Source organism: Saccoglossus kowalevskii, chromosome 15 (genome assembly GCF_978046115.1).
Source record: "Saccoglossus kowalevskii chromosome 15, keSacKowa6.1, whole genome shotgun sequence".
Lineage (NCBI taxonomy): Eukaryota > Metazoa > Hemichordata > Enteropneusta > Harrimaniidae > Saccoglossus > Saccoglossus kowalevskii.
In genome coordinates this window covers 6,597,357-6,610,354 of record NC_140655.1, presented here as the reverse complement: position 1 = coordinate 6,610,354, position 12,998 = coordinate 6,597,357, and the positions used below count along the sequence as shown (strand labels likewise).

At 31.7% G+C, this 12,998-nt stretch overlaps 1 protein-coding gene across 3 annotated transcripts in view; it reads left to right on the top strand.

Annotated features, from left to right (window-relative positions):
- Window positions 1-12,998, top strand: part of LOC102804986 (uncharacterized) — a 54,591-nt gene that overhangs the window by 26,174 nt on the left and 15,419 nt on the right. For all 3 annotated transcript variants that reach the window (XM_085508670.1, XM_085508671.1, XM_085508669.1), the window contains 2 exons: window positions 1,538-1,607; window positions 11,967-12,100. In XM_085508670.1, the coding sequence (XP_085364796.1) occupies window positions 1,538-1,607; window positions 11,967-12,100 (204 nt within the window). The remainder of the gene's footprint in view (window positions 1-1,537; window positions 1,608-11,966; window positions 12,101-12,998) is intronic.

Below are 12,998 nucleotides of genomic sequence, written 5' to 3'. Positions count from 1 at the left end.
GGTAGCCATTGAGGGGGAAGTCACTTCTGACTCAGATGTGCTTTAATTGTCTGTTTTAACAGTGTATCTATATAAGGCCCAGAAAACAAACCTGTCCACTTTTGATCGCAAATTCCCCATAATTTACAAAATAACAATAAATGATCCCTCAAAATAGACCCACAGTATATGGCTACTGACTGTCCTTTATTTCGATATTGTTTCCAGACCAGCACTTTACTTTTCTGACAATATTCCTTGTTGTTGGTGGTGGTGGTAGCCATTGAGGGGGAAGTTACTTCTGACTCAGATGTGCTTTAATTTTCAGTTTTAACAGTGTATCTATATAATAAGACCCAGAAAAAAATAATGTGTCAGAGATTTTACAGCTAATGAAAAATAAAAGTGAAATTGTTAGGTAAAAATAAAATTGTATTATTTTGGAGTGCTAAACTCCTTCAAGGAATTCTATGAGCTCAAATTACGTAACTATATGCAAACACTTATTAGTTCATTTTTTTATTGAGAACATTAGGACATTGACTGGAAGACTTTCAGGGCATGCCCCATCATCAGTTTTTCACTGAACAATATTTCTTCATATGTCAGCCCCGTCCAATCAGATTATCATATCATCTACTGTTAATAAAACTTCACAAACTTCAACATTCTTCTGTTTTTCTAAACAAAAAATTCTGTCAGGAACAACATGGCAAGGTAATTAATAGTTGAACTGAACCAAAATGTGTGTGTTGGTAAACCCAGAAAATAACTTTTAATAAATTTTGCTTGTGTTTCATGTATGTATTTCAGTTTTTCTTGATTTAAATTTTGTGTGATCTGTAAAACACCATTGTTATCTGTTTTTTCATTGTCTGAGTGTTTCCCAGAGTGTATTTCATTTATTTTTTTTGTAAATAATAAATTTAAATGGATTTAAACATATTAGCATTCAAAAGAGTGTAGTTTTCTGGTTGAGAAAATTAACTCTTCGTCGACCATTTGTGATCTTTTCCTCCTGGCTACTCGCGGTTGATAAAATGTGTGGTAATTAAATAATACTTCAAATGGTGTTTTGATTTAAATACTATATACCGTAAAATTTTTACTGCTTGAAATTTTCACAATTTCCTAATTGCACAGAATTCATGAACACGACAATTTACAAAAGTCACTGATGCTACATGTCATAGGACCCCAGTGAAATTGTCATGAGTTTATAGCATTTGTGAAGACGAAAATTTACAAAAGTCACTGACAGTAATTGTTGTAGAACACCAGAAAAACTCTCACTGCTGCAAAGTTTTTGTGATTTTACTATTGAATATTTTATTTCAACAATCAAAGGAGAAACAGTCGCTAACATTCAAACATGCTGACAATTAATTATTAAAATTTGAAATTTTAGGTTGTATTTACTGCATTTTTGTGATTTATTAAATTTTTTTAAATGATTTCATTCTATTATTTTGGCATGGTGTCATATCTACATTGAATATCACAGAAGTTTTACTATGAAATGTGATTCTGACTTGGACGTATTATTGTTTGTTTACAGTTAGAAGAGACATCTAAAAAACAGGGTGAACTAGAACATGAAATCATGTTACAGAAGAGTCTGAATTCTGGTAAGATTTCACATTATATTTATTCTCACCACAGTCTTGTTAGTAAAGACTTGTATTAACATGTATAGTCCTACCCTGTTCACTAGTCTTGTGCTGACGTCATCAGCCATTATACAAAAATTCTTCTTTACATCTCTTCCAAAGGGGATTTTGATTATAACATGATCTAAATCTTACTTCAAGCTGATCTAATTTCTTTTGAGTTTAGTGCTGAGCTCCTTGTTAGGTACAAAGGCAAATATTCAAATATTTGAATATACAAATATTCACTCTGGTGTCCAGAGAAGAAGCAGCCAACACGCCCTCTTTCAGGAAAACATGTCACTCAATGAATTATTTATGTTATTACATGTAATAATAGATGCTGCTGAGTCCAGAAGTACACTAAATCAACCAAAAAACATAATTTTTGTCCTGATGACTTCAAATCTTATCTGGGGTCAATCAACAAAAAGGGGAAACCCTCAAACAGACTGAATGAAAGACTTCAATCAAACAAATGTGACTTTAGAGGGAAATTTTGTATATGTCCACTGGTGCATGTGATTGAATGGGCCTCAGATAATGCATTATATTGCTTGGCAAAAAAAAAAAAAAAAAAAATGAATTGGAAATATAAAAATTGAAGAAATGATCTTCTATATGTCACATTGTAGATCATTTACTGTTATTCACAAGATGGCCACTAGAGGGCGCTAACCTGCCACCTGTTAGAACATTGTAACTGATAGTACTAGTTCATGGTATAACTCAGCATTGTATTCAAATGATGTGTATTTGAATTGTTTATATATATTATTATATATAATTATTATTACAGTTCACTAATCACTGGTTTGTCAGGGTAATTTTTAAAATAAGTAATAATGACACTGATGGGTCATGTCATTCACTTTCATGTAAATCAATCTTGACAGCGCTGTTTAAGGCATGTAGTCAGTATGAATTTTGCCATTGTTAGTTTTTCCAACATTGACAGTAATATTATATTTTCTGTTACCTTATGAGGTTTAGCAGTGAATATAGTACTTTCTATTTTTGATTTAACCATGTGTGAATCAATCATTTTGTTTGTTTTTATTTTGTGTTCTTCAACTGGTAAATTCTACTTGATATCATGCAACTGCAATTTTTTTTTTTTAAATTCATCGTAAAACACTTCAAAAAGCAGGTCAGAAACAATTATAATGGCATTTGTTGCAATTAAAGTTCTTTGTGACGGTAAATAACATCAGACAGGTAATTGGATCGTCTTTTCTGCATTTTTTCCCTGTAATAGAATCCTGATACATTCAATCCCTACACTCTACATTTTAAGTCTTCTCATTGGCCACTGTGGTAATCAAGACCCTCTAAGTGCATTTAAATTGACCTATGTCATACATTTGTCATGGCCTGTGGTCATTTTAAAACTCCTTAAGCTATTGTTAATTAATGTTATTTTGTTAAAGTCAATAATACCCCTTAGGGCAGTTGTTAAACAAACTTTATTATGCTAGTTAAGCATACCTGTGGAATAGTGTATGGTAACCATGGAGGTGAGTCTATGACGGCAAGATAGTTCAAAAGGTCAGTTTGAATAACTTCTGTGCGTATGTCTCATTCATTAATCTAAAGTTTTATATAGAGTACTCTCCATTCACTGTACATGTATTTGTGACTAAAATTCCAATCTTGCTGGGTAGGTGACTTGTAAACCACATAGAGTTTGATATTAAGCATAGCTGGTGTCATTTTAAGATAATTATTCTCAAAAAAGGAAAGAAAGATGTTGTTTTTGTTATTTATTTATTGTGCAATGTTTGTGGAGCTGTTATTTCAAAACTTTTGATACTGTTTCAGAAAACTATGCACCCAGGACAATTGACAATAGTTATTGTTTGTTGGTTGCTTTGTCTGAATGGTGACAGGTATTATCTGTTCAATGTCAGATCACCATGTACTGGCTCTTTAATTGTCCATTTTAATTACAATTGTAATTACAACAATACCACTCATTCACAGTCAAGTTATGTCTAAGTGTTACTGAATTGAATTTCATTATAGGGGAATTTGGTTTGAAGCTTCACAGTAAATTAAATTTAACCAGTAACCTGAATTAATGTTATATATAGTTTATGTTATATCATGAAAATTGACTTTGTAATCTTTGTCTTGTAATCATTAATAGCTCACCATACCACAACATGTATCGGTAGTTTGGCATAATTCCAATTAATAATAATAATAATAATAATAATTAAGAGTTTGTAAAGCACCTAATATCCATCAAGATGATGCCCAATAACGCTGTCAGTTCACAGAAATGCTCTCTGAAACATGTAAGTTTTGAGTTTAGATTTGAAAATGTTTAAACTGGCTGCAGAACAAATGTCTGTTGGTATGACGGAAAAGCATGCGAGAATGAGCGATTGCCATATGTCTTGAGTCTTGAATTGACTGAGTGTACTTCATATAAAAGGCAGATGATAGGTTTGAAGTCTTACGCAGCAATGTATTATTATGAGAACATTAATTCTGTCAAATGCCCGGCATTTCTAATTGAAAAAAAGTTGTTCAGTCGAATATAGGCATTGAACTGTTTACTGTCAACTCATTTATTATTTTCTGGTTTTTAATGTTGCTATATTCACTGATATGTAAAACTTACTATTAAAATTAAATCCTTGTACAGTAATAATATAACTCATTGTTTTCCTGCTAAGTTCTTGAACTTAAAACCCAGTGATTTTCCTCAAAACATCAAAATAGTGAAATTAAATGCCAGTAATACATCACAGTTTCCTTGTTGTTAAATTGATATAGTAACCATATTTAAATATCATAAAAGACATAATAGGAATATCTTATGAACATTGAACAACAAAGTCATCTTTTGTCATGTTTAACCCTTTGAAACGCTAGAAATTTGCACATCTTTCTATAATTTTTGAAAAACAATTACATAATTTTTGAGTGATTACATTTCTTGATCAAAATTTCTGTAAAAGTTATTGATAATTTTGTACACATTTGTAGTTTTTTTTGTATAATGACAAAAGTTGACTTCGGCATTCTTCAAAGAGTTAACAAAATTAACTTTTGTCTGGATTTTTTTAAAACAAATTTTATTAGGACTGAAGGCAATTTCTGTCCATTTTATAATCTAAAATAAAAAATAAATTTACAAAATGTGCAAAATTAATCATGTAGTACCGGTAAATAAAATAATGAAAAAAATAAATTAATTAAAGCATTAATTTTTCACTTGGTTTCAATTTCGCTGAAAATTGAAATGGAATCTACGTGAGCATGTCAGATTACAATAGAAAGCATTGTTTCACTGTAAATCACTGAATTTATAAACCACTGATTATAAATGCTTAAATATTAAATACCAGTTAAAATTAATGCTTTCACAGTAATTACTCTAGCAATATTAATAAATATTAGTTACTGTATTAATTATTTTACAGTATGTACATGTAGAATTGAATACTATATGGCACAGTTTCAGTATGATATTGAGCTCTGCGTGTTCGGTTGTAATTTGATTCCAGAGACCTTAATAAGCTATATTTGGTTTTTCTGTCTGAATTGTTAGAATCACTGTGTTCTATGCACTTTGTATGTGTACATATCTACTGGATTTATGAATGACAGTCTTTACCCTCTGCGTTTGGTGAAGTTTCTTGAGTAGAGGGACAGTTGTCATGCAATATACAGCATAAGAAGCTTTCTAACAATAGTTATTGTTATGCTAATGAACTGATTCTTTGATTGCATTTACCATAGTACAGTTGTATAGGTTACGATGAACATCTCTATATTTTAAAAGGTATGCTTTGTTGTGAGTCGTTTACCTGGTGGATTGGACGTGCACTGCTAGGAACGGTCAGACAGGCAACACTGTCCATGAGGATTCAACTGGATGTCTGTTTTAATATGTGCTTTGTTCGCATGTTATGTATGGAGTATTTAACTCTGTGATTATTTCTGAAACTTGGTCATAAATACGTTGATCTAATTGTGAGATTATGGAAGAGGAAACTATATGTAAGGTGGTGCCACCCGGTTTTGAAGGTGAAATTAGCGAAACTACAGTAGTTGAGTTTAGAGCAGAGGAGCCCGAGGTAGACGGAGAAGTGGTTTCCTCTGAGGAGTTAAGCCAGGTTTCTGTGATCAAAGCAGATGAAATGCCATCTGTGAATAACAGTGTTGTCGATATGGCATCCCCAAAAGTGGATAAAGTTAATGAAAGTGCAGGTAAAATTGTTGAAGCAGATGCTGTGGCGGTTGACACAGGTAAAACATGTGAGAATGTACATGTACCTATGAATGGTGAACTGGATACAGGTAAAGAGAATATAGACTTTGATTTTATGTACAAAACATATATCTCCTGGGGATTGGTTTATGTGTGTCTGAATTATATAGTGTTCGTATTTTGCTGCTCTCTTGTTATCATGTTGTGTTTCAGCAAATTAGTATTACAATTCTGCACATCTGTCCATTGACCAATCACATGTGTTACTATTTTGCACATCTGGCTATTGACCAATCACATGTGTTACTATTTTGCACATCTGGCTATTAACCAATCACATGTGTTACTATTCTGCACATCTGTCTATTGACCAATCACATGTGTTACTATTCTGCACATCTGTCTATTGACCAATCACATGTGTTACTATTCTGCACATCTGGCTATTGACCAATCACATGTGTTACTATTCTGCACATCTGTCTATTGACCAATCACATGTGTTACTATTCTGCACATCTGTCTATTGACCAATCACATTTGTTACTGTTCTGCACATCTGGCTATTGACCAATCACATTTGTTACTGTTCTGCACAAGTGTCTATTGACCAATCACATGTGTTACTATTCTGCACATCTGGCTATTGACCAATCACATGTGTTACTATTCTGCACATCTGTCTATTGACCAATCACATGTGTTACTATTCTGCACATCTGTCTATTGACCAATCACATGTGTTACTATTCTGCACATCTGTCTATTGACCAATCACATGTGTTACTATTCTGCACATCTGGCTATTGACCAATCACATTTGTTACTGTTCTGCACAAGTGTCCATTGACCAATCATATTTGTATTAACTCCTGACAAATACTGTGTTTGCCTTATTTAAATACATCTCAAATAAATCACAAATTTACTATAATTTGCATATGTCGAACACTGAAAAATATGATTTATTTTTCCATGGGAACACTCATGTATGGTAATTTATTCAAGAAGCTGTGAATTTGTACTTTTAATATTTCATGTCAAATTGAAAAGCCAATTTCTATATTTTACTTTCAACTCATCAAATATTGTTGAAAATAAACTCCATACAAAATACCTAAAAAGACTTTTCATGAAAAATTAGTTCCAGCTAAAATAAAGTAATGTAGAGTATTCCAAATTGTGAGACCAACATTTGCAAGCAAAAGTTTATTGCCCATATGTTTTGGTTAAAATTTGTGGTTCCCACGATTCCAGTCTTTCACATGTATTAATATACAAAGCAAAGCATGGGGCATGCTGACAGTATTGTCATTTGTGAATGTTTGCCTGCCACTTGTTGTAATACATACAAGTACTTTTTTTGTACAATGTGGTACGCCGGCATGTATGTCATGTTACTTTCACCTACTAGGACAATGCAGATTAGAGTGTATGCTTAAAGTACATTTTTTTCAATTTCCACCACAAGAAAACTTATTAAATTAAAAAGAATACTATATTATCAACAAGGGGTGGACCCACTAATTCTCAGTAAGTGTGGTACAAACTTCATTGGAAGATCAATGCTACAGTCTGGAATTCATGTGTCTTCTGGAGACGCTTGGATACAAGTTGTTCAAATTGGTCTGATCAATTCCAAGATATAGCATATTATGAAAGACATGCCTTTGTAGACAAGAAGCATGATCTTGAGGTGGATAACAAAAAATGGATATTTATTTTAGTTGTATTTTATTCATGTATTGAAAATAAAATTCCTGATCCATGCATGGGTGCTTCAATCATCTTAATGAATAGAATATGGCTCCTTTGGCAAAATGAAATATATTATAATAAATATAAAAAAACACAGTACATTTGTAAAAATTTAATTTAACTAAAATAATAGAGAAAATAGAAACAAAAATTAGGGAAATGTGCAGCTAAATTACTCTCATTACTATGTATGTAAAGAGCATTAATATATATATTTATATATCATGGCTGGGAAAAATTTGGTCAAATTTGGACAAATATTTATGAATTTCATGATTCAGAGAAACTGTATCTTTTGTAGCAATGACAGTTTGTTTGTAGGGGCCTTAAAATAAGCATTTTTGATAGATGCACACATAATTGCATTCTTGGGTCATTATAATATAATTTATGGTCTTTTAGAATATATATCATGTATACACCATGATTTCAGTTGATTATAGTGCTGAAGTCACTGTACATTGTTTTGTAAGTCGTGAAAAACAACATAATTAACACAAGAATTCAGTAAAAAATGTTGTCCCAATGAGTGCCATTGAGTTATCAAAAATAACATATTTAAAATATTTTATTTTCTCTTTGAATTTATTTTCGCTGATAAGTAATGATTCGGTTAATATAAAATGCAGCAAATATACCTTTTTTCCTGTATTTTACATTCAACATGTCAAACTTAACGATAATTAAAATAAATTTCATACAAAACACCCAAAAAGTCTTTTCAGCGAAAATTATTTCCAGCAAAAAATAAAATATTTTACAGTAGTTCACAGTTGATGCCTTCAAAATAATTAAGTTCAAGGATTTTTGCAGCTACCATATTTACTCTATTAATAAAGCATTATGTAAATGATAGAGGTGTATCTATGGACAAAATGATTTAATGATTTAATACATTGGTTTAGCGTAATTTTGGTTTATGTGCACTTCTATAGAGTACTGTAGAATACTTTATTTTTGCTTGGAATTTATTTTCGCTGAAAAGATGCTTCAGTGAAAATAAAATCCAGCGAATATACTTTTTTTCCTATATTTCACATTCAACTTAACACCCAAAAAGCCTTTTCAGCGAAAATTAATTCCAGCAAAAATAATGTATTCTAAAGTATATGCACTTGTAATAGTACAAATATGGTTATCCTCAAAGTCAAAGATGTCTACAGTTATACTCAACCAGAGAGGAATCACAAAGGTGCTTTTTTATTATCTTTACATTTGACATTGTGTTTCTTTGATATTTTGCTTCACTGGTCATCCCCAGACAAGCCTATTAAATGTTAAGACTTGTACCATAATGGGCTAGCCTAGCCTACAGGTGTGTTTTTGTATTGTATTGGAATTGCATTTATGTTTCGGTACGGTTACTTTTATGCTTGTTGAATTGAGTTTAGTTCTGAACGCTATTGTGTGGAGTGCATCTTAAGACTGTTGCTTGGCTTCATATGCATTTGTCATAGCGATATCATTTGATTTCCGGCCACATTGTACTTTTTAAAAAACATTATTACTATGGAAACAGAATTATATTGTAAATTTTTTTTTCGTCCCTATCTCTTAAATATATTTTGTGCCAGGAGCAAGTTCTGAACACATATTGTCACTGTTGTCTTGTGACTTCTTTTTTTATTGCAAGTGCCATTACTCATATACATGTAGTACATTGCTACAGAAACCATGTCCTGACTCGGTCAAACACAAAATTGACACTGTCTTGAAAACTACACATATACATAAGGAGGACTCGCATAATTATTGATAGCAGCCAGTTTTTAAAAGATCTGCTAAAAGCCAGTTGTATATATACAGGCAACCTAGTGAACAGTTCTAAAATAGAAGCCACACCTAGATTTTTTTAATCAAACATTTCTCATTTCTCATATGTGTAAATGTTCTACTAGAAGCCACCTCTCTATTCTTGCATCATCCATTTTAAAAGAAGCCGTAGCACTAATACAGATTTTATAGCTGTAGTGAATTAATTATGGTCAGTGGATTTGGCACTCCCACTCAGGGTAAAGTGACTGTGGCTTTGATTCCTATTTAGCGTAGTCTTGTGGCATACTCACTCAGGTGAGGGGTTGACTACTGTAGAATACTTTATTTTCGCTTGGAATTTATTTTCGCTATTTTCACTGAAGGGATGATTCCGTGAAAATAAAATCCAGCGAATATACTTTTTTACCTATATTTCACATTAAACTTTTCAAAAATCAGTTAAAATAAATTCCATACAAAACGCACAAAAAGCCTTTTCAGCGAAAATTAATTCCAGCGAAAATAAAGTATTCCACAGTACTTTGAAAGATTTGAATCTGGGGTCCTGTCAATTAAGCACCATGTTGCTGGCAAGCACAGCAGTATTTACTTTATGTTTCCTTAGTTATATGTGGAACTGAAATATTTAATGCTGTATATATGTTTTAAATCTTTTAAAACCATTAAACTGGTATCACAACCAAGTTTCAGTGTTAGTACAAATAATAATGTGTGTTTCTGATGCAAACCACCCCACCCCCCCGTACTAGTATGTGCATTTTATTGCTCTTAAAATGTGTTTGTTTGTTTGTATACGACATACCTATCAAGCATTGTCATTGCAGCATCACGCTCGTCACACAGCGTGTGTTCAAATTTCATGTAAATAAACAATGTATTTTACTCATATTGTGTACATAGTATAGGACATATTTCAGAGTGACAAACCTTGCTTTGGAGATCATGTTGAAAGAAAAAAAACAATGTAATGCCAAGTGTATATAACTGTAATCCTTAAATTGACTTTGTCCAATATCAACATATTTTAAAACTGATCATGAATTGTTTGAATTCTTTAGTTTTGAAGGGCACTGCGTCAATGTCTGTATATGATATGTTTCAAGTGGTATACATATGTACATGTATGTAATAAACTATTTATTTACACAACTACAAATTATATTAAAATTGCTCCATATTCACCTGGTAATAATGAAAAATACATATGTTGTATATTTTGTTGTTATGTTTGTCTTTACACAAAACAAAGTGATTACAAAACAGTGAGGAACTCGTTATTTAAAGTTGACTCGTGTAATGTGTTTGATTTGTAATCTTGGATCATTGCCAAGTCAAAGTACAATACCCATTGTAGTGGAACAATTGAATGAACGCAAACAGTTTGCTCAGTGAATTCAGATTTTAATTCATGAGTCTTTAAATCAATGATTTTGTTGTGGTACATTTGTGTATGGTTGTGAAACCAGTATTTGTAAAGGAAATTGTTTTGTTTTTTTCTATATTTATTTATTTGTTCACTTAACGTGTTTTGGATAGATGATAATAAATACAATGAACAAAACACAGACAAGAAAAACAGTGGTACTTTAAAGGGGTTAATTATACACTAGGTTTTAATTTTGCTTTTTTTGTTGACTGGAAAATGCACTAAATTAAAACCCAGTGAGTAAGTAAAATTTAGCATAGAACACATTATCTAAATGATAAACCGTGAATTAAAAACCCACTGAATATGCCTGAAATGGTAAATCAGCGAAATTTAAACACAGTGAAAATTAGTCATTTTACAGCAGGTTAAAACTTAAAAAAAAACAAAAAAACAGTGGCATGTATACCAAATATGTTTCACTTACTGGTATATGCTTTCTCCCACAGAAAAATAAAGGTCTAACTGCATGAGATAACACTTAAATTTATATTGTGTTCTTTCTATCAAAATGATGTGTGACATAATCCTGACTACACCACAAATTGTTTTTGTTGCAAAACTGGTTGAAACAGTTTTGCTGATTTCTTACATTACAATTTGTTTGCCATCACTTCTTTATGGGATGGCTTCTGTATACATTTGTTAGAGCAGTGATGGATTGTAGAGTGCCCTCATTGTTGAATGGATGATTTGCTTTTGTTTTTGTGCAGACATGTTTTTGTTTCTAAATTGGTTTGATAAACCTTGTTGTACCTGCGTTGGATTTCTTGAAAGATTTTGTATTTTAACAGTATCTCTATTTATTAAAATAAAAAATGTTTTCTTGTGCTTTTGGTCAATTTTACACGATTATATACTGTACTTGAAACAACATAATAATCCGAACAAAGTTGTTACCATTGCTATTTCTATGAAAATTTGTGTACTACCGGTATAACCTAACATTAGTCTAATAAGTTCCATTATTCACAAAGCCAGCATCAAAATGTATTTTGGACATTAAATGTCTTGCAAGCCCACTATAGAAAATTACTAGTTATTTTATTTATTATGACCCCCTTGTTTAGTGATTAGTAATTTGGCAATCAGTAAAATATAGCTAAAACTAGATTGGAACTTTTTTTGTAATGTTTGTTTTTTCTATTTGTAGATTTGCAGACAAGACTTGAGTTAAGTATGAAAAAAGCAGAGACTGCCGAGGCAGAGTCTGACGCATTAAGGGATGAAGTGTCAAATCTCTCATCACAAATTATCACACAGTATGAGACATCAAAAGATGGACAAGTAAGACATGATCTATTTCTACTTTTCAGTAAATATGCTATTATATATTTAGATAATATTTTGTCTAGCCCTGCAGATGTTACTGTAAGCTGCTTTATTTTAGCCAAGAAATAAATAGTTGCAAACACACTTTTAAATGAAATTTACTTCTATTCATGAATTTGCAGAATAGTTAAAATTTCCAAAAATTAAACCTGACTTTTGCTGAAAAGTCTTTGCTCTAAATTCTGGATTTGAAGTTGTTTGTGTAATCTTTGGTGACAATGTCAAAATACTTCCCAAATTTAACAAAAAATGAAATACCCCCAGTACTGTCAGGTCAGATAAGTGCCATTAGAGGGTGTATACCTTTCATTGACATATGTGTTTTCACATCAGCTGACAATTATATTTTGAGGTTGAAAAACTGAAACATTTTGGCTATTGAATTAATTGAAAGTCACTTTAATTCTCTGTTTAGGATAGTGGTCATCAAGTCACATATGTGGCAGATACAGTTTTATATGAACATTTTTTTCAATCCAATGCATACACATCAACAGAAATAACTTCTAGTGGTGTGCAAACTATTCATAAAAACAGACAGTACCAAGGTTAATTTAGGTAGATTACAATCCACTGCCCAATCAAAACCTTCACACATACTTGTTGCCACATTAGTCGAGCACTGTGGGGTGTTGTAAAATCAATGTGTTTATCAGCACAAATCTCTCACTTGCATTGCGTGACAACCACCGTATTTTTAAGTGTAATTGTCACTAATTTTTTTTTTTTAACCATTGAAAAATAGAACCATATTTGCAAATTGTTGTTGAAATCTTGTTGAAAATGAGAGAGCCACTCAACTTGTTATTACCCCCAAATAGTGTTCCATACTTTACTCTCATCATGTCAACTG